The 23913-nt window shown below is 36.0% G+C and overlaps 1 protein-coding gene across 2 annotated transcripts in view; it reads right to left on the bottom strand.

Moving 5' to 3' along the window:
• Window positions 1-1460: 1460 nt before the first annotated feature.
• Window positions 1461-23913, bottom strand: part of LOC134533807 (biorientation of chromosomes in cell division protein 1-like 1) — a 33556-nt gene continuing 11103 nt past the window's right edge. The window contains exons 5-8 of one of the 2 annotated variants that reach the window (XM_063371482.1): window positions 20530-20744; window positions 16804-16870; window positions 16543-16649; window positions 1461-3242 (exon numbers count right to left, since the gene is read on the bottom strand). In XM_063371482.1, the coding sequence (XP_063227552.1) occupies window positions 3154-3242; window positions 16543-16649; window positions 16804-16870; window positions 20530-20744 (478 nt within the window). In that variant the 3' untranslated portion in view covers window positions 1461-3153. Of the gene's footprint in view, window positions 3243-5430; window positions 7724-16542; window positions 16650-16803; window positions 16871-20529; window positions 20745-23913 lie in introns of those variants that run through there. The other variant, XM_063371480.1, reaches the window with a different exon arrangement.

Below are 23913 nucleotides of genomic sequence, written 5' to 3'. Positions count from 1 at the left end.
ATACATGGCCGGTACAGTGAATGGTAATAAACCACCACGCAAAAATAAATCCGTAAGATATTAAAGACGTCCGTAAAACCATAAGATAGTATTAAAATCCGTAAAACTTACGGACAATCCGTACAAGTTGGCAGGTATGCACTATGCTATTGTGCAAGATGAGCTAAAGCAGGGATAAAGTTTTTTTTTTATAACAAAATTTGTTTAGTACATCATTTATTTGTAATGTCTTCCATATCCATAACAACCAATTACTGTTGCTGCATTTATGGCTCAGTTTGGAGGGGAAAATGACAGCTCAAAACCTGCATGTGAATAGTGGCCCACTTTTGGTAATGAAAATACAGTTGGAACTCTTAATTCCTGCAATAATTGAGCAAAAGCTATACGTCTAAAGAACTTTTAAATGTTGTGTATGATCCGTAATCATTTTTTTGAAGAAGAGGTCTGGATCACAGACGCAACATGGCAAGAGATTTTCTGAACAGCAACACTCATGTCATTTTTGACATGAAATGTCTTTAAAATCACACAGAAATACAGGTACCAGAACAGAAATTTGTACCGTAGTGAAAATATCTGTATCATCTTGCCTTAATAATTCTGTAACTATCAGTTTAGTAGACGTAAGTGTGGTGTCATTATTTAACCTTAATAGTTGGCTCGTTGATACAACCTTGAGTTTGCATGACAGGCGGGTGGGCAGGGAAAGGGAACCATGCAGATTGGTCAAACCTGGCGCTCTCGATTCAGTGTAGCTTACAACTCAGATGTGATAGCACGGTGATTCATGTGTTTGTGTATAGAGTTTATTTAGATTGATTGATTTAAGCCAAAAATAGTGTATTTTGGAAAATATTTATATGTAAAAATGTAAAGTAAGTCTATTACAGGTATTTTAAAATACAATATGATAGCCTCAGCCCGTGCAAGACCAGCTGAAAATATAAATCATGCCTATTGTTGGAAAGAGGATGCTATGAGCCATGCACAGGTACCCCAATATCTGATGTCGAGGAAGCGAGACTGTTTTAGGAGTGTCTCAAAGCTGCCACATCACGCTCCGTGAACAATGCTGACTCTGCGAGCACCTCTACAACCGTTGTACCTTTACCAATGAGCATGTCGAGTGAAGAAAGCACCCACACATTCGAAAACGTCTCCGAACTGAGGGATATGAACATCAGTCAAAGTGAAGTGATGCAAGACCATTGGCATGCAGCTGATAGACTTTTTACATTAAACCAATGGCCATGTGTCCCGACACAGCCCCACCCAATATATTTCTTACAATAGAGCAGCTTATTACAACTTGTTTTAAACATTATTGTAGTATATTAATTTTTCTTCAATATTCCAGTTATAACTATATTGACCAGGGTTCCTGCAGACTGGAAAAATCTGGAAACAAGGAAAACTCAGGGAATCGAAAAACAAGGAAATTAACAAAATTTTAGTTATAAAACCAATAAGTAATTTTTAATACAAGTGTTTTCATTTAATGTCTTAAAACCAGTCACAAATTCAAGTGCAGTAATAAAACTGTTTTTGTCATGTATTTAATGAAGAGAAACATTTCAAATTTTTGAATATGAATAATAAACTATTCGTATTTGATTTAAGCAATCTCACCTAGGAAGCCCCAAATTCCCCTAGGTTTTGATACTGTCTTTCAAGATGAATTTGGTTTATCAATTCTTACTTATTTTTCACAATGATTTTATTAATTCAATTATTAATTTTACTCTACAATATAACGTCACCAAACAAAATTTTACAAATCAATATCTAAGGTGGTATTCTCCACAAAAAAAAAAAAAAAACGTTTCTGCACCGTACAAAAAAAATCATACACAATGGCAGCTGCTTTAGAACTGGCATTTCTTATCATAACCAAAAAATTGCACTTTGTGAAAAATAATCACAACACAGATGATGAGTATGTAATTGTTACTGCGGTCAATCTAATAGACAACAGTGCTTAAGTGCATTCTATGTGGGACACCCCCAAGAATGAATATTTGAAAACATATTAAGAGTAAAATTTAATAGGAGCTTGATATATAATATGGTTAGTTATACAATGAATGATATTTTCTCCCAATGTTTGCTAGCACTGGTAGTCACAGTGCAAAGGCTCCCCTCTCTTTAACACATCACAGAAGTTTGTAGAAAGCGGAAAAAATAGCCATCTCTGGTTGGGAGGAACAGTTGTGTCTGTTTACAGGAGCAAAGGTAAGCAGTTCATTTTCATCAGTTCTTTCTCTTGTTCTGTAGGGGATCAAATTATAAAAAGAAAAGATCATCGATAAGGTCCTTGAAGATGTTAACACCCAAAGATACATGTTAGGATTTGCCTGGAGTGATTTTGAAAACCATAGATAATCAAAATAAGGTGGGTGGACTCAGATTGGAACACAGGTTACCTGTGTTCTTTCCACTGTGTCACTAGTTCCATGGGTGAGGGTGAGGATGGGCATTTGGATCGGTCGATAACTGCGTAGTATATACAAGTACAACGTGTCATAGCCTGTTAGGGTTGCAGAGTCCTAATGCTGTACATTTGTGACCAAATATTTTCCACCATATCTATACTTAATTCTTTTTGCCACATTTTGATATAAACTAATGACCAGGAAAGTGCTGCTTACAAATAAGTTTGCACATCATGGTGCTACTCTCTAAACCATTTAATAAATGCCAAAGAGCAACTGAAATATATTAAATTTTAAGATTTTTGATACCAAAAATGTCTCTCGTAAAACTTTTTATTTTTTAACAATTCGGGTCAAAATCGTGAAAACTGTCAATTTTCACACCAGCACTGTTTTACAAGTAAATACTTAGCCTTATCAGTGTGCTGACAGAGAGTTTTTAACGACTCTAGCAATTCTCATCTTGGTAATTGCAATTAGCCAATTATGGTGTTAGTTACACATCACTGAACATCCATATTCTATCTGGCTTTTACTGTATTAACAAAATTATGGCAGCAAAACATTCAAATTCAGAGATATCTTTTCAAACAAACTTCATAATCTAATTCATGCAACTAAATTGCAATGCAAACTTCTATCATCACACACAGGAAAAATAGCAGTAACAATGTACAGTAGAAATAGCTGAAGAACAAATAAATGCACAACACAAAAATCATCTTCTCTTCTTGGCAGGCGGTACTGTGGTGTTTGAGTCCTCGGAAATGCTACGCTTGACACCGCAACTTTGCACCTCACCAGCAGCTGCAAACAAATAAGTTACCAAATGTGTAATAAAAAATAAGATTTAGAAAGGGTTGTATGTTACATTCATAGTTATGCAATGGCTTTAAATGACCTGGGCTTGAATCTTATTCCGGCAATCAATATTTTGGTCTTCCATGGTCTCTCAAAATCATTCCTGGAAAATGGCCAACTCCTGCCTAGATTATCTTTGGTCTATGTCGAGTTACGTTAAAGTTTCATCAAAACAAGATGAATGGTTCGAACCTCTTTGAATATTGTGTTATATTCAATCGCACTTAGAAACTTTTGAGGTACAATTAATTTTGAAGTGACAGATATTACTATAATTATCTTGGACTATATAAGGTGAAACTGTTTTAACCAAATAAAATATCAGAGCTACTAATTAAGCAAGAGAAACCTTAATAGAAATGCTTATACACACACATGCCTACAAAGAGTGTGAGAAAGAAAAAAGTGATCTTTAATATAATCTGGAATAAAAAAGATGTGTAAAAATTATTTTGTTATTAATTGATTGACTGTTGAATTTACCCATGTATGGGTATCACATTTTATGCTGATTTTTAGTGTAAAAAATTTAGTGCTACCCACATGCAACTTTTTTGTTTAAAAAAAATAGATTTTTGCACTGAGGGGTTAAATATGTGTATAACTAACCTATATTGGTTTTTAATAAATATAACTCCATAAGTAAGTAAAATTTAATCAGAATATCTCGGCAGTCGTGTGAAGCTCCATGAACAGCACAGTTATTGTACACATGCTATGTCTGCCACCCGCCCGGTTGTGATGCCGGCAAGGGCAAGTGTTGTGTCGGCTGCGCTGCGAGATCACGGAGAGGGGAGAAAATCTAAAAATAAACGAGCCAGAGAGAGAGAGTGCAAGAGTGTGTGTGTGTGTGAGCACATGCGTGAGGCCATGGGGCAGCATTGACGGTTCTCCTTCCCTCTCATTGTAAATGTTCCGTGAACTGGCCCCCGCACAATTAACCTGTCTATCTTGGCAGGTGTTTATGATGCAACTGTGCCCAATTATTATTGTGTTTGCATGGGATTTCTCATGCTTTCAACTGAACATCCCAAGACAAAACTACAGCCATTATTGGTGTTTATAAGTGCATCTTTTATATTCCTCCAGCCTTGCAGTAACGTGATTGCTAGTTTTTTACAGAAGGATCTCACAAAGAATATCTATCTTGCCACCTCTTCTCTATCTACAGCAAAGGAATGGGCATATATATAATAATAATAATAAAAAAATACAATACGCGAAAGGGAAACAAGGTTATTAATAAATAGCCGTCTTCTCCTGCGGGAAATGGAGGGGTCATAAATATGAGATAAGAGGGGCAGGAGAGAAGTGAGGCACCCCACACCCTCCTGCAGTAAACAAATAAGAACAAAGGGTCAACACCAGTGCTTTATTTCTTACGCGCCAATAAGCTGAGTCACTGAACACGAACACTTGGAACTCTAGTGAAGACATATATGGTGCAACCCATGTTTGAGGGTCACCCTTACGGTGAAAATTTTACATTTGTGTGCCCAAAATTAAAGGTGCGACCCATACACAGGGACAACCCTTCTGTGGGTAAATACGATATAATGAGAATTAAAAAATTGCACAGTGATGCTTTTATGTTCTTTGGTTGAGTTGAGATAGGTGAAATGTAACAGTACCTCACACACTAGAATGGGCTATGAGCACCACTTTCTTACTAAATGAGGTGCTTATTAATTTTATAATACTGAAGTATCGGACTCAGCCCCCATCAGTCCCGTCTTCTCACGATACAAGCATGGCATTAGGTAGCTTGCAAAACTAAAAAATAAAATGAGGGAGAGGTTTTGAGAGCAGCTGGTTGCTTTAAGCACAGATGTGTGAAATTCAGACTACAGCTAAGAACAATAAGAACGCTCCACATCAGCATCCTACTATCAGGTTACTATATACAGCAAAGCTCTCTTAAGAAAATCCTGCTTACTAAAAATTTTCATCATTAGTTTAAAAAAATTAGCACTAGACCTATAAATAAATACATTTTACCCTTTTAATAAAATCTTCCTGTTGTAAGTCTAGATTTCTAAGTGCCTTGAGAAACTTATAACAATGATTTACTGTATATACAAGTCCCATTAAGGTTTTCTACATACAAAGTTAAAAACAAAAAAAAATGCTCACATAACTCTAGATGCACCAACTTTAATTGCTTGACTGTACAAAATATAAAAAAAATCTCAGAAATACTAATACATATTTAGAAAAACAAAATTATTTTAATGGTTCTGGAGGTTAAGCTCACTTGCACAACATTCACAATGATACAAAAATGTTACACATTAGACTTGTAACAATGCTGATGCACCCCAATCACAACATAATTCACATAATGTACTCATATTTTCTCATTTTTACACACTTTACTGAAGGGTGTCAGTTTTATGAAATAATTATTTTAATTATTAATATAGTAACAAAAGCTTTTGACAGTACATAATAGCAACTGTGATACCAATGATCTCAGATGACAAAAATAACACAAAACTCAATAGTTGTGGTGGTCTGCAACAACAAAAATTTACTTTTCTGTACAGTTGAGGAATGGTGATAGCCATGTCAGTCTACATCTTTCTGATGTACAATACTGTACAAAATGGTTGAACCCACACCGATATGCCATTCTGGCTGTAAATCATGAACGTTACATTGTCCATTCCCACCGGGCCAAAGAGAATGTAAAAGTATTTTCAAAAATGGTTGACAGAGATTGTTTTTTAACACTCAAAACCCTTAAGACAAGGATAAACAGCAATGAATTGGTGATGGAACATTTATGCTTGATAAAATATGGAATATACCAAACAAAAAAAATTGTCATATGTTCACATCATATTTTATCCCCAAAATTAGTAATGGAATTAGGAATCACACTTTTTTTAATGCCTTAAGCAATAATTCTGATTTTACTTGCATACTATTAAAATGTTTATTTTATCTTCAAATATTATTGTGTTCTACTGATATTTATGCTTTATTCAGTCCTAAACTTTCAATTGTTAAAATTTATGCTCAATGTTTGTTGTGCAACCCAAACAGTACTATTCTAACTTGCACAGCATTCTAGTTTACCCAGTATGGCATGGAAGCCTTGTGCATCTGTGTCTGTCCTACTCATCATTCAACTCTTTCTCACACACTCACACACACACACACACATCCATACGCATCATGATCTAGTGATAAAAACTACCAAAGCACCTTTCACAACAAAAAAAAAAAAATATTTTAGTCATATTCACACTACTGTATAATGCACTTCACTAAGTGTTCTCAATATTGTTCAGAAATTTAAAAAAAAATAACTATAATAACCATTAAAAAAATAGTAAAAACTTTTTGCAGTTAGTACATTTGTCTTTTGTTACTGTGGATTTATTTATTGGGGGTAGTCTTGAAAAAAATGTATTGTCAAATCTATGACTTGTTTTTAGTTGCAAGTATATCACTGCATTTTTTATGAGTTGGAGTAGCCTATTTTTTTTTTAAATCTACAATCAATCCGTATTGCATGGCCAAGGTGTGAACACTGAGAAGGTTTGTTTCTGCTAGGAATAGAAGCTTGCTTGACTTCCTTCAATAACCACGGTAAACGTGACTGGTTACAACCAGCTTAGTCTGTTTCCACAATGAAACCTTCAATTACTTTGCAAGGCTGAACAGCAACCTGACAAACTGCCCTCCAAAAGGAAGAACGAAGGAAAGCCTGCACTGCTTGCCATTGAGGGATGGACGGTAAAAGTGTACGAGAGTGTGAGTGAAGGACACAGTTTACCGGCACTCGCTTGGGAAGCCTTTAATTGGGCAGTTAATATATTGTTTAATGAGTGAAGAAGTGGCACAAGGATTCACAGAAATATAAGAATTATAAAATCAAATACAATCCATGTTTCCAATTAAATGCTTCATTACCAAGATACAAAATCAAGTTTAGATCAACTATTAAATCACTCATACAGCATTATCAAAATAGACATATATTTATGTGCACGGCACAGATCGGAGACTTACACTCACCTAACACCTTAACAGTCTACAAAAAAACATGAGAAGACAAGGAAGAAATCATCGTGCAGCACGAGTTCTGCTTGTCTGGGCGGAGCGGCAGGCGAGGAGGCGAGGCTGGATGCGCGGGAGAGACAAGAAGACCGTGAGGGGCGTGGTGCGGTGGACAAGAGGCGGTGAGCTGGGGGAGCTAACGACGGCTCCCGGTGGCGGGTCCTGGTGCGGACGCTGCGCGGAGGGGGCGACGGGTGTGGACAGCCGAGGAGCGCGGCCGGATCCCACCGGGGGCGTTGGCCGACCAGGCCTGCCCACGCCGCGCGCATCGCAGTCCGAACACGGTGGTCTATCACGCACACCGACAACCGAGTTATGTGACGAGGGGTGGGAGGTGATGACTGCGACGGGATCGGAGGCTGCGACAGAAGAGGTGTCACCATCGTGATTAGAAAACATGCGTCACCCACAAAATGGACCTAAAAACTATCTGTGCAATTGAAGATTGCTGTAGATGATGTGGAAATGGCAGTGCAGGTTGATAATGAGCAGGTGAACAGGGCAGAATGTCAACACAGAAATAACAAAACTAATGCTGTCCCTTTTTTTTTACTTACAGAATATCTGATATATTTGACATGACCATTTTGGAAAGAAAAAAAATCTTTTCTAAGCACAGACTTAATTTTGAAGTCACTGAAGTCAAGCAAGTATAGAGCTATAAATATATAAATATATGCACAAAACATTTAATTTACGAAAAACCGAAGTTATTAATGTTCTTAACCAGGCATGCCAATACAAGCTCTGCCACCTCAGTTGTCAGCATGTGTGCTGACTTCGATCGGCTGTGTATTTGTCATGTGTCGCACAGTGAACTTTAACTCACACATACTGTTCTGTCATATGACACGTAAGTCAGTTAACGATCATGTTTTGTATCATTAATAATTTCTTCATCTGCACTTCCTCGGTACCATTTTAACACTTTAAATGTTAAAGTATTACGATTATATTATTTAAAGGACAAATAGGATCTGTACTGCTTTAGCCATAGGACATCAGGTATATGTGCAGAGTTGAAGCTTGGATTACTGCTGATATTGATAAAAATCTTTATTGTATCTGTGCATCTTGTGTATTTTAACGATAAAATGCCTGACTGTTCAATTACATTGCTTATAACTATAATACTTTCTTGTTAAAAGCTGCATGTTTTGTCGAATCATGTTCATGTTTACATTTATGTATATATTCATTAAAACTTATACATCTGCATTTGTAGAAAATCATTTTAAATGTGACAATACATATTGCAAAAATGTATGGTATATTATCGAACAAAATATAAATTTCTTTCAACAGCAAAAACAATGCCTCATAAGGTGGCAATGTTAGAGCTAGTTGTAAACTGGTTTTTAGCTCACACAACATGCTGCATAGATGTTTACAAATATTTCAATGAGAACTTATCAACCTGTTAGTTATAATAATATTTAATTGAAAGTTCTTGCTGGAAACCTAACTGGTAAAATTAAAAATCTTTATGAAATTTTCACATTAAAGGGTTCAAATGGTTTGACAAAACCAAAAATGTAACCTATTCATATGTCCCAGGCTTACTATTAGGCCTTTTTGAATATCAGTTTGAATTGAATTTAAATACATAGTAAGAATAAAAATAATTGGAATCTAAATTTTAAAAAAATTACTAAATCACATAACTTAATTAAGGAAAGGAAAAAGTAAATATTTAGAGTAGCAGCTTCTGAGAAATTAGACAACTAATAACTGAAATGACAGTTTGGTTAGGTTAAGCCAGCTTTAATAGTAATATGTACAATATCTGTTACAATATTTAAATTATCTAAAAAAATGTAATATGAGCAAATAACCTAACTTATTCACTTCAGTTATTATTGCCTTATTTCTCAAAGGCTACTACTGTACATATTGACCTTGGAAATTTTCGCTCACCACGCCATACAGGCCTGGTTCTGTGATGTTAAGTTTTTTGTAGACGTGTTTCTACTTTTTTTTTGTAAACAACAATGAGACCAGAGATGAGGTAACAGATGTGCTTCACAGTCAATTCTTACTTCTTCAAATGGAAGATTTAATATCCCTGCCTACGATGGAAAAAAAATTCAGAAATAGATAAATGGGCCAAAATATCACATCTGCCATGCATTAAAAGTAAACCTAAATATGATAAGACTAGTTGTGCCCGCAACTTTGTCCGCGAGGAAGTGTCTTTGGATAGCATTTTTAATTATTTAGGCTAATTATTCTACAAATAAGACACACACGTATAAATACTTTAATGAGCTATTTGCAGTGTTTCACTGCAAAGAGCTTATTAAATTATTTAAGTATATAAGTACATAAGGTATAAAGTATTAATATGAGTTTATTTAAGTACATTTTTATAAACTACGTTTTTTGTTTTCCCATCTTTTGCCAAAACATTAAGAGTTTGCAGATTTGATACACGTGAGCATGCCACATAGAGTTGCCCATGGGAAAAACATTTTTTTTCTAAATGAACTCCTACAACTTTAAGCGTCTGTCCTTGAGCTTTATTAATTGTTATTGCAAATGCTGCTTAATTTTTTATTATTATTTTTTTTTTTTTGTTATTTATATTTGCATGTGTGTGGCACAGTCGTCTGCCCTCACGTGTCTGCCAGTTCGGGTAAGCACACTTAGGCATATTTCCCCACCTACACCGCTCCATCCCCCCCCCCTCCCTCTTTGTGCGGCTGCACAGCACTCATTGTGTACGGTGTGGTGCTTGGCAAGTTTCTTACTCGCGTTAACTTCAGTTTCACATTTTGTAATGACTCCGTAAATGTTACATCAGAATAGCTCTAATATTTTGTCTCTTGTCGCAAACTTATAAAACATTGACATAAACCTTACATATTTCCATACAAACTTTCATCCCCTATTCCCTATTGTTATTTTACACCCTTAAGGGTAAAACTTTTACAAACTTTGAATGTCATATTTATTTATATTGAATCAACAGCCTAAAAAATAAGTTTCAAGCTTCTAGCTCTAAAAATGACGATACTACCATATAACTTTTCATCCCCCCCTTTCAACCCCTTACAACCCTTTTTTCGCATTAAAAAGTAGCCTATGTCCTTTCTCAGGCTCTAAGCTATCTGTGTACCAAATTTCATTTAAATCGGTTTAGTTAAGTAGTTTTGGCGTGAAAGCGCAACAGACAGACAGACAGACAGACAGAGTTACTTTCGCATTTATAATATTATGTAGTAAGGATTATGCAGCATTTTGTCTATACCACACAGCATTGCTGAATGTGAGTGTTCAGTCTTGTCAAAAAGGAAAAGAACCCAGTTACATTCCAAAATGTCCAATACTGTTTTGAAAATATATCTGTAATCAAGTGAATAGGTTTCTGAAGAAGAAATGCTATGAACAGACTTCCAGTAACAAATTCTTGCAGGCAGCAAAAAAAGCAGTACATCTCTGTGTATCTCTCTCTCGACTCGCGCGCCACCATTATTATTCAGACCATAGAAAAGAGGAACTGTTGTAGAATTATTACTGGTAAATATTCAATATGACTTGCACCACCTAATGTATGTTGATGGAACTGTGTCAGAAACTATACTTACCCGTAATTGACTAATGTGACTCACGTGTCACCTACTGTATGTTATCTCATCTTCCTCATGTTTCAAAGACAAAGTGTGCAAAATTGAATAGAGATAGGATGAACAAATTGTTAACAATGAAAGGCAAAATATCAAGAATAATTAAATTCGGCTTTAAGGGTTGGTTTTATCGAAATCTCACCTAGACAGTGACCTTCCTCGTGTTTCAAAGGTCAAGTGTACAAATTTCATCGAGCTCAGATGACCGGTATGGCAACGCATAGAATACGAATAAACAAACATTGATTTTTATGTATTTTCAATATATGTTTGAAAATTTGTATGGTGAAAGTAATGAAACTGAAAGCATATTTGTAACCATTAATTTTTCCGTTAGAACTGCCACGTATTATTCAAGCCTAATTTTAGCATTTTGAAATTCCTTCCTAATTTGGATTCCGCAGAAAGGTCGCACCTATAATTTTGGGTATAAATATCTAACATTTCCACTGTAAAGGTCACTCTCGAATATGGGTCACACCATATATTTGTCTTCATCTGTTTCTTAGCTCATTGTCATGTACGAAATACTGCACTGGTGCCAACCCTTGGTCCTTTTTTGTCAGCTTTCTGGGAATGAGGTGGCATTCTTACACCCATTTCTCTCTCCCCTCTCCCCTTTATTGCCACTCCTTTCCCTGCACTACCTAAGGAGAAATGACAAAAGGAAAAAATACAATTTTTTTATATCTGTGTTTCCTTTACCGTCTAATGTATAATACATATGTATATTTTTACCAGTCCTCTTCCACAAGAGAGGAAAGGCCGCAAGCTACATACTCTTTCTTATCAATTCCTTCAATGAAAACTATCATGCAAATCGAGAAACATGTGCCAGGGCTGGAGGAATATAAAAGCAGCACTTCAAAACACCAATGATGCCTGCAGTTTTGTCACGGAATGTTGTAGTTGAAAGGGTGGAAAATATCATGCAAAAACAATACTTTTGGGGCGTAGTTGAACCATAAAAACATGTTGAGATGGACATGTGAAGATTGTGCAGGGTGCCAGTTCACAGACATTTACAATGTACAGAGAGGGTAGTCAGAACTATTAACGTTGCTACATGACCACACACATTCATAGAATGCACACATACAAACTCTGGCTGGTTTATTTTTATATTTAGATCTTTCCCCTTCTAGAGCTGAAAGCCAATACAGCAGCTAGCCACATCACTTACCAGCACCGGTCGGACTGGCCAGCCGGTGGACAGCAGATGTAGAATAACGGCACAGTTCATGGTGCCTTACATGCACTGCTGAGATATTTCAATTAAACCATTCATACTTGTATTCGGGACATATTTATTAAAAACCAACACACTCTAGTTATTTAAGCACTTTAATTTTTACCCAAAGTGAAAAACTTGCATATGAATCATACATGTTTTTAAATAAAAATATCAACAAAAAATGTATGACCCATACACGGGTAAATGGGGTACATTGTTTCAACTACAGTATTCAAATTTTGTCTATAGCATAACAATTTCCGTGTTCTTTGTTGGTGTAGTCAATGGTCATAGAAAATTTTACATATTTTTTGCCTGATACCAGTATGTTATAGGAAACAATAACAACAATAAAAAATAAATAATTGTTTATCACACATTAATAGGTCAAAAAGTGTTTTCAATTGTGCATATGATTCATTCTGGTACTATTTTGTGATAGCAGTGCAATATTTTTGATTACTTGTATGTTTAAAATGCTGTATAAGTACTGGTTATTAATCAAGCTTTTAAATGTTATAGGTCATTGTTAATAGCTAAAAAAAAAAGGTGAATATAACTAACACATACAAGAATTGAATATGGTAAAATTGCAGAGTTTTCTTTGAAAATAGTGTGTTCCCAAAAATATTGACATTAAGTGTGCTGAAATAAAATCATTATTAGAGGTGGGACGATACCACACTTTCGATACTCGATTCTGTATTGTTTTTTCACTTCCATACTTTCGATACTCCAGGGAAAAATATTTTCCCATTAAGTAACAATTATTACAAATAACATAAATTAGTTTTAAACTATATCAATTCAATCTAGCATACCAGCACAATGTCAGATTAAACTTAAATAATTAATGTGTAAATAATTGCATTATATTAATGAAAGATATGTACAGTAGAACCCTGCTTATAATGTTTTCCTGCTTATAATGTCATATTTTTAAAGTCCCAATATTTCCCCCATAAGGACAATGTATTTATTTCCTGCATATAACGTTCATAAATATTGTAATTTCCTGCTTATAATGTTTGCTTTCTAACATTCAATAAGTGGGGAAAAAATGTTTTAAAACCAAATTATTCCAACACTTACGATATAAAGTTTCCTTTATGTATGTTTATGTTTACAATCACTGCCATACAATACATGAAGTTTGTTAAAATACAATTTTATGCAATATACTAAAGGTACACAATGTTCATAGTTACGTGTCAGTTGGCACCCTTAGTCAACTCTTCTCTTCCTTGCCATTCCAGTGGCTATTCAGATGCACGTACATAGTCCTACGATATTTAAGTTGCCAACCATTGAGCGAGGGCATAACTAAAAGTGTTTTCTATTGCTTACAAATAATTTTTTTTTTTTCATTCATATGTAGGAATCCCAAAATTGAACATTTTCAGGTGGCGAAGGAGTAGACGTTCTCACTCTTAATGTTGTCATCATGAATCGTGAGACAATTTTACAAAAAAATGTAGCAGTGTATCTTTAAAGACAAACAAAATTTAACCAGGGAACAAGACGAAGTTGAAAAATTGTTGGCTTGTTTCAGAAAATTCATGTATCAAGTATACTATCTTTGGTTTTAACATTAAAGTTGTTTACGAAGCTTGGTGAGTCCATTGGTACAAAGCTCGAACATTGTTAAGAGTTAAATTGAGATTTCCTGCTTATAACGTTTTCCTGCTTATAATGTTTTTTTCTTGTGCTCCCTTGAAAAACATTATAACAGGGTTCTACTGTATTCATCATTATACAGTAAATTCTCTCTAGTACGTCCCTCTTGTTAACGTACAATCCAGTATAACGTATAAAGCCGCCGGTCCCTTGAAATGCCATGCAAATTAATAGGCATAATAAATATATAACGTACGTACGTATTTCAAAGCCCTGGACTGTAATTTCTCGTTAATACGTAACGTTTTGCCGATATTAATACACAAAATATTAAAAATTTTCTCATTTCATTCACAATTCTATAGCTTTGTGTAACGACAGGTCTTGTGGAAATTGTTTACAGACATTTTCTTTATTTCGTTGAGTAAAATAGCAGTTGCAGTGCTGGTAACCGTGCGGATAGAAATTTCATTCGTATAAAAGAAATGACCGTTTTTTGTGTGATTGGTGATTTATGCGGAATAATCAAGAGTTATAAATAAAACACGCTTAACTTTTTCAATTAAGAAAAAAAACGATTCGACTATAATATTTATCCTACAAAATGCATATTTTCACGTTTGAATTTGTAGCAATGGACATTGGCAGATGGCGGCCAAATCTGGCTAGGTACATAATACGTGGATTATACGATGGCCAACGACTACTAATGCGTTTTTTGTTACCGTTTGTTTTCTGTTACGATGACCTAACCTATAATTTGTTTGTAAACATCATTTCAGATTGACATCTTTCGCAATCGTACACAAATGTAATACGTATACAACATTTATTTAACATATCTAGTGGCACACAGTTTCCGACGCTAGTGAACATTTTGTGACGTTTCGTGAAGTTTGTTTAATGGCGACGTGACAACGTGGATAACTAGTTTATATTTTTATATTTAGTGTATTACGGCAGCATATGTAGGTAGGCCTACCCGTAGAAGTTAGTACCCAAAAGCGTGTGGGTATCAGCATTGCAAAAAGTTATGAAAGACATTTTTCAAAGGAAAGTTCAAACAAACATGCTTGACTATATGAAAAAACTGTAGGTACTGTATGTTGTATAGTTCAACATTATTTTATAATTGGGTTTGAATATGTCCAGCTATTTGGGGAAAAGTACACACAAAATGCAAATTCTGCCAATTATTTCTCATGGACTGGTACTGTTCCATTGCATGTCAGTGCATTTGGCATGTCTAATTCAACTGTAACAAAAGGTCGTGCATGATTTCAATTTTTTTTTAATTGTGCTGTTTAGTTTTGAAATTTAACTTTTTTTTTATTTTATGTCATTAGTTCACTACTAGAAATAATATTAATAATGTAGTAATTAGGCCTACAATAAAAAAGCCATCAGGTTGTTGAAATTGGCGCGAAGTGACAAACTGGAACATTTCTTCTGGATGAACCCAATATAAAGTACACCTCCATTAAGTAGTGAGTAATATTTGGTCCCCTCAAGTACTTAATAAAGGGAATTTACTATATAATAAAACCACCAGAAATGTAAAATACAGTCCATAATCAAGTAAAGCTGACATGAAAAAAAGTGGCCTTACAAAATGTTATGAAGTCCTTTCTTGGAAGGGGGGAAAAGTCACCAAGCCTAAATTAGAAATTAAAAAATTAGGCTATTGTAAAAAGAAAATCAGAAATTTTTGCTTGTTTGTTTCATTTTACAAACAACTTTAAGCAACAGAACAATTTCCAATAAAATTTTAACTTGAGAAACGTAAAATACAAAACAATCCGATCGTAATAAAACAATAACAAACGGGTGTATTCAGTTCAAAGATTAATGAATGCACAAAATATGAGATCCGTGCCTTGGTAAAGCGCGTGCACCATTTTCATGTTAGTTTGAGCCACTAGTCTCGATTGGTGCTGGCCATTGATGCTATTAGCGAAGTGTACAGTCTTCCTGATACTATCCATATCTATGGTGCGATAAAGTTATTTTCTTACGTTTGCAAAGGTAAACAATGAACGTTTTTTCGAAATAAAAGCATTAAAACGTAGTTTATCAGGAGGAATATAACAAAAAAAATTGTGAATTTTAGGACTTTTCCGTAACGTAAGAAACGGGTAATTAATGGTTTTATAAGTGTATGTTCCGGGAAAGTAAACCATTGTAAATATAGTACTTTCGGCGGGATCAAAATTAATCGGAGTATGACACGGGAAAATGTATGAAATGGGAACGTATCATCGAGGTTCTACTGTAGTTGTATTTTGTACGATGGCAACTCAAAACTTAATTCAATACAAATGAACAAGCACTCCGGTATCGAAAAAATGTATCGAACTTACAGTTTCAATACTCCATACTTTGCGATACTGTCAAGTATCGAAGGTATCGAGGCATCGAAGTATCGAAAATCCCATCACTAATCATTATGAAAAAAAATGTAAAGTAAATACTCACCAGACTTATCAGGAAAGAAGATTAGAGCCCACCCAGCTCTACTAATAATGCATTCTTGTAATTTTAAAAAAATATTTATTTGACTCTCAGTAAAATATCTGCAATACTAATTTTGGATGCACGACTATTTATTGTGATAACAGACAAATAAATACCTTAAAGTTTTGATAACCAGAACTGCACGAGAACCATGAACCAACACAGATAGAAGAGACATGTCATTTACCTTGTTCCTCGCTGTTATGTCTGTTCCTCCGCGAACCGTGGCTGAACAATGGTCGAGGTTTGTAGAGGTCCTCGCTGCTGTACCTCTGGCTGTCGCCCACGCTGCTCCTATGACAAAACCCTCCGGTTACACCTATCATCAACTATCACACGCTCATATCACGGCGTAGCCATTAAAAACTACATAATATCTAAATGCACACAATAAGGAATGCAGATTCTGAAGAATTTAAAGAAAAGATGGCAAATTAAATATCTGTACCTGAGCATCCGTCTGTCACTTGACATGCCATTCTTCTTGTCCACGCAGGCACCACCAGGGTTAACACCTGCAAATAAATCAACTTTTGAAATCGACCATGGCCTGTACATCAAGCCATGTACAAGGAAAACAATTTTCCAACCAATGTTTCAGAGCTATGATGTAACAATAAAATTGAATGATAGCAGAGGATAGTAGTGGGACAATGCACTACCTTGTTTCACTTCATTGGCCTGTTTAAGCCACTTTGTCATCCTTCTTCCAGTTCTCACTGCTTCTGTTTCCCTTATACATACTCCTCACTCTACTTATTAACTCTTCTTTAATCCCAGCTTCTTCCATATCTTGGCAAATACATTGTCATCCTACACTGTCATATGCCTTCTCCACATGCAGGAGTATCATTCCACATAATTCCCAAATTTTGTATCTTCTCTCCATCTGTTGTATGGCAAAGATCAGGTCCATGGTAGTCCTCCCTTCTCTAAACCCATGCTCCTAATGCCAATTTCCTGTGAAGCCCTTCCTTGTCTTCTTTTCCAAGATCTTATCATACACTTTTGCACAGTGGCGTATCAGAGTGATCCCCTTAAATCTTTTCCTGTCTACTTTCTTAAACATTAGATCTATTATTTCTTTACTCCAGTTTTCTGATATACATTTTTCTCTCTAAATACACCTCATTACCTAAATTACGTCAAACCTAAAGAAGGCTTAAGAAACCAATATATTTTTTCTGAAATAATGTGAGCCCAAATATGATTTGTCATGTAACAATGAATTGGATAATTAACCTAACTTACATCTTAAATTTTGTCTTTAGGCATAGAGATAAGAGCACAAAAATTCAACAAAATTATTAAATCTACATTTGAAAGATGGCAAGTATTTACCCCTACCCTTTTCTGCTATACCAACAATCAATAATGAAATAAACACGTTCAGCATGTAAATGATAAATTATTTTAGCATCCATGGAGCCACACAGTTTAATATGAATAAATATCTCATGAAAACTCATCATAATCTCAATTACATGTTTTTGTGGAATTTGTCTCTCTCCTGCCATGAGCTTTGACAATCCCAGTTGTGTTTCACCTGATTTACAGCCAAAAAAATTATAATTGCATCAGTACTCTACTAGATCACGAGATAAATTCCATTTACTTTGATTTAAATTCATAACAGATTTAATAATCATGCAAGTTGTTGCAGTAATTGAAAATGAAACATCAAAATGAACATAAAAAAATTGTAAACTAATGTTGATATAGTGTTTATAAAATTGTTATATTATGTTAAGTTACAAAGTTTTCCATGCAAGTACAGAAAAAATAGCAAATCGCAGTTATGAACTGATACAAAATGTTTGTCAAATATATTTCAATTTGTTAGATTTTTTAATATATCCACGAAAATGAATCAGTAGTTTGTGAGAATAGCAAGCCTGTAAATTTAATAATGTTTTTATTTATTTAATTAGTAAAAAAATACACCTGATGACAGCCCATATCTTGAAGGAAAAGAAAAGGATCAACGATTCTGATCCAAGTGAGAATCAAAAAATATGTTTCCCTACGATGCACTGGTTTCGAGATATGACCCCAAATTTAAACATTTTCGGAAGGTATGAAAAATCTACATCTAACTTTGTACTTGAGGACATACAAGTACTCACTGTCATGGTAACGTCTTTTGCCACGATCAGTTGTTGCAGGAGTATTCAGGCCCGACCGTGTTCAGCTACAAATCACCCATGCGTAGGGCCTGGAATTTTTCGCGATCGCGAATTTTGCGACATTTTCCAACATTTCTATATTACACTGCGAATATATGCCCGAAAAGTACCATTACAGTAGAATCCCGCCGATGCGATGCCCCTCTGATGCGTCCATTCCGTTTATACGACCGTTTTTTGAGAAACCATGAAAAATTTGAGCAGAGAAAGTCGAAAATTTGAGTAAAATCGGCTGAAAAACAAGTCTGTTACACTTTGTTGGGCGCTATGTGTTCACGTTTATCTTGGCGAGAGCTGTACTGTAAGCAGGCAGGCATACAAAAGACGGCTAAAAATATATACCACCCCTCTAGACTGTCCACGCGGCAGTGTCTAGCCGAGCTCGGCGCGTCCACTATCGCACGAAAAGCCGTCTCAGCTGTCATGTTAGATGTTATCTTACCCGTACGCACGAAAAGCCGTCTCAGCTGTCATGTTAGATGTTATCTTACCCGCCCGCACGAAAAGCCGCTGAGGTAGCTTCTGCGAGAGCGTAAGAAACTCGTCCGGCCAGGCTTGCAGTAGCGGCGGCTTGACGTCATACGTGACGTGACGCGACGCTTACCTCTCCCATCCCCTGCTAATTCTTCAAGGCTCATCCCTCCCAGAGCCACAAACCATGTAAAAACACCCCCCCTTCCCCTTTTCCATCTTACATTTCAACCTTATTTCAACCTTCTGCGTGAGAAACTGTCAGCATCCTCCTCCCCTCCCACACCGCGTGCGCCAAAAGCCAGGTTGTATAGTCCATTCTCGGTAAAATAAATATTTTTATGGGCTTATACAACTGTCCTTCGCCATTAATAAATACTTTATAATTTTAAGTTATTATGAAACAATTTGTTTATTAGTCACACAGCAGTTTCTGCTGAAAAATCACTAATACCTCGAATTTTATTGAATAGAAAAATTTAGCAGGGCCGTAAATATATTTATTTTACTGCATAGTTACTTTTCCATCTGCATTCCAACGTGTTTTTATCATTTTTTTTACGCTGTGAAGGGACGTGGACAAGATAATTGCTTGAGCTGTCAAAATAAACATCGCTGACGGCAAGGGCGCGAGCGCATCCTGTCCGCCTGTTGCTGTGATTATCTACTCCAAAAACATGTCACAGCATTTCAGGATAGCATTGTTCTTATATCTTTCGTTTATAGCCGAATGTTTTCTACCTGATCCACACAAGTTCCTTCGCCACGTTTTTAACAAAAATAACCACCAGCCGGCTAGCATAGCCGAACTCGCGTGACGCGAATTCACTTAGCGCGAGTATTTATCGGAACCCATTGTTCAGGGTATGCGAGTCCGAGGTGTAAAATGAATTTTAAAAAGTTGTCTTTTTTACTTCATAAACTATTTGAATATGAAATCTATGCGAACAAAGGCGATTTTTTATGTATTTAGATTTTTTTTTTTGGGGGGGGGGGGGGGGAATTGGTCCGAATTCTCTATTGCTGCCATCCCGTTTATAAGTCCGTTTTTCCGGGAACCGTGAGGGGTCGCATCAGCGGGATTCTACGTATTTGCGGATCACTTATACTCACGTAAGGTTAAAGTATCATTTAACCCAAAAAATTCCATTGACAAACACCTAAATTCGGCTAAGCATGTGGCATCGGCAGCCGAAAAAAAAAGAAAATTTGTAGTTGCAAACATCTATAGCAATGTGTCTGTTTTGTGTAACTGTTTTGGATTTAATTGGCTGTTATTATGCATATTAGTCTATTCCTAGTATACATGGATTGTTTATTAAATATGTAAACTATTATATTCAATAACTGCACAATTTTGTCAAAATTTAAAATACCGGTAAAATTTTCATTGCATAACGAAAATACCGACTTTAAACCACCGCTTTTCTAATTTGAAAGTACCGCTTTTTGCATACTGAAAACACTGAAATTTTCCAGGCCCTACCCATGCGCGAACGGACAAAGTTTAGGCTTACTGGAGTCTGACTTCCTGGTGCTGGGACGAGGCAGCCCGACCCGCCGGCAGGAGCTGGGGCGGGCGCCCGCGTTGGGGCTCGGCACCATGCCGCTCTCCCTCATCAGGTCCTGCAAGGACGGCAGGATCATGTCGCTGCTGAGGGGCGCGTCGCAGCTCACGTCCTCGTCCGACGCCGACCGGTACACCCCCTGGTGGTCCGGGGGCGTGTCTGTCCTGCGCCAGGCCCCACACAGTGTCAGGACAGTGATAAAACAATGGGCCACCATATTTGGCCCACAGCAGGGTTCATCAACCAATGTACCACACAGTATATTAGTATGCCAAAGTTGTGCTGCAAGATTTCAGCAAATAAATATACAGTTGAACCCCTCATATCCGACCTTCCCACAACCGACTCCTCCGGATATCTGACCTAGTCTCCGTGGTTGGCGAGCCTGTTCAGACTTGAAAAAGTGACGCATCTACAATATGTCTTCGTGTCGCAAACTGTTCAGTTCAGCCGTGATTGTTGGTGCAGAATGTTCTACTACTATAATCTTGTACTGTTCTGTGTTTTTTTTTTTTAAACGTAACGTAATGTATTGTGGGTAGAAAAAGTGGAGGGACACTTCTGCAAAATCAAGATTTGGCAAAACTGAAACAAAAATACATTACTGAATTCTTTAAATAAGGTATGCTTACATTGTATTTATCGTCTCATTTATAATTTAACAAAAGTAAATGTTTGAAATGTATACAGCAACATTTTTACAAATAAAGTTGTATTACTGTACACACTGTATAGCTGGGAAAGGCGTTTTTTTTTTGCTCCTACGGATATCCGATCTTTTGGCTGTTCCAATCTTGGCCCGGTCCCGTCATGGTCGGATATGTGAGGTTCTACTGTATTGTGCATTAAATGAGTAAAATTTAAAAATTACAAAAAATATCATACATAAATACACAAAGCAGACACTCCAGTAGGCTCCATGCTGAGGTAATAGGAGGAATGTAGTTGGTTACCCCTGCTTTAAAATAAAAAAAATATTCATAATATTGTTTTAATATGAACAAATTGCATTACATTAAACACACACTATACGGACTTGAAAATAAACAATTTTTTGATCCTCTTGCAAAGTTAATGAAATGTTAATTAGACGGTATTGTTAGCTAAGCGATGATATGTATTAGAAGTTTTCATAGCAATTACGTAAACAAATAATATTTATTTTACACCAATGATAATGCTTTTAAGGCACTATAATATAATACATAGGTATAATAAAAATTTTTAAAAAAATTCCCCTCTGTTGGGTTTTGAACTTGATACTACCATTTTCTCACTTAACCACTCTGCTACGAGACACAACAAGACCATTGAAGAAACTTGTGTATTCAGGACTGTTATTCTAATTTTCTCAATTTCTTGTCATGACCATTAAATTATTCCGGGATAGTGCTGCTAACATAAAGGTTCATTTGGCACACGTCCTCCAATGTTCACCAAAGTGAATATATATGTTAATGGTGCCATACACGGATCCACCATCTGGATAAAGTCACCGAAAAAGTAAGCTATGCACATGCACATCAGTTATCTAAGGATTTTGGAACGGTAATATGCACTATATACGTGGTTAAGGTACAGATGTAGCAATAACAAAGGTCTGTTAAATGAATATATTAATACACGATATGTTGTTTGAGTGAAAAGTGATGTAGGGCTGCAAAAGTGGTAGCAAACACCTACAGTTCATGATTTGTAGACACCTTTAAATCATGGTAGTTTGTTTTCAATTAAAGATACTGTTAAGAGGTTGGATTTTCCATAGGTTTAACTTTAAATTAAAATGATCATCCCTGCCTCCTAGCAAAAAAGAGGGGCAAAAAAAAGGCCGGGATTTCAGCACAAAGAAGGAACTCCTTTGTTTATGTTCCAACACATCCATCTGAGCAGCTAGCACAAGGGGGTTGAAGGAAGGGAAGGGGAGGGGAGGGGAGGGAGACTGCTCTATGCTCACACATCTGGGTGACAGAGCCCTGCCACAACTAATATTGACCTTTGTTTTTTCATCATTTTTAGGGCTTTTAGCTAGAATTCAGGCCCCAGACATGCAGCGTAGGCTCAGGTGGTCCGCTGATCCACCGAGATTTATTTCCAGTATATCTTCATACCCAAATGACGGAGTCGCTAGGGACTTTTTTTGTGAAGGCACGGGACTGTGAGTAGCCATCGTCAGAAGTGAGTGTTTTAGGAGCTATCTTGTAAAGGACATGTAACTTTTGCCACGTGCAAAGAATAAATTACCTGAATTCATCTCAATTCTTTTATTCGAAAATTATCATTAATAGTTTTTATTCATTTAACAATCATAGAGAGAACTTTACCACAGACTACCTGCAACTTCTGATGAATCTGGGATAGGTTTCTGGTATTATGTAAATAACAGCTGTTTATTCTTTTAAGAAGTATTTTGTGCATTTGCAAAATTTGTTTCATTCATAATTTACATTATTTCATGTTTGCAGGTAGTTCTGATTATTTGCTTACTTATTGTGAATAACGAATAAGTCATTGGAAATTTTAACTATTTTTTACTGGTTGGATTGGAATTTGTGTGACGTAATTTTCTTTTGAATTTTTTGCTATGGTTCTTCGTCTGAAAGCTGGCTGATGCAATGGTTCGCCAGTTACGTAAGCATTAAGACAGACATTGCTTGTGCAATGGAAAGACTCATAATTTGGTTGGAATGCTGTCACCATGCGCCAGCATTGGCTGAAAATTTTTCTGTAAATTTTTGTGATTGGTCAGAAAATATGTCACATGGGCACCCTTGTCTTTCTCGGAAGAGAAGGGCGTTGTTGGAGGGAATCACTGGAATCAGCATCTGTACAAGTCTGATAGGATGCGTGTCAGGCGGTGGCTCAGAATTAACATATTAATGAAGACTACGCCTAACTTTAACCTTTTTGGACATTTTACTTAGAATTTTTAAATCACAGTCATCAGTAACAGCCCAAAACAATGATCGAGTAATTTCATCATTTTCGAGGACGTAGTGCTTTTGGCTTGTACTGCAAGTTATAGCAACCATTGTATTTACTTGCGAACAGTATTTAATATTCAATTTTGGGTACCTACGAACAGGATATTCGTGTTTTGAGTCTGTTAAGTTGTATTTTGTGCGAACAGTTTCTGTTTTCAACGTGTATTTGTTTTCATAAAATATTAATTTAAAAAATTGTTAAAATCATTGTGTGTACAAGGTTATTTCAGCAATCAATCATCAACAGAAACATTTATTTTGGGAACTTGAAAGTTTTTTTTGATTGTTGAAAAAATATGTAAGTGTTTATGTATGTTTACTATAGACCCAGATTTAGCTAGCCAGAGGTCTG

The sequence above is a fragment of the Bacillus rossius genome, chromosome 7, assembly GCF_032445375.1.
Source record: "Bacillus rossius redtenbacheri isolate Brsri chromosome 7, Brsri_v3, whole genome shotgun sequence".
Classification (NCBI taxonomy): domain Eukaryota; kingdom Metazoa; phylum Arthropoda; class Insecta; order Phasmatodea; family Bacillidae; genus Bacillus; species Bacillus rossius.
Note: the sequence above shows the minus strand (reverse complement) of the source record. Positions and strands in the feature narration are given on the sequence as shown.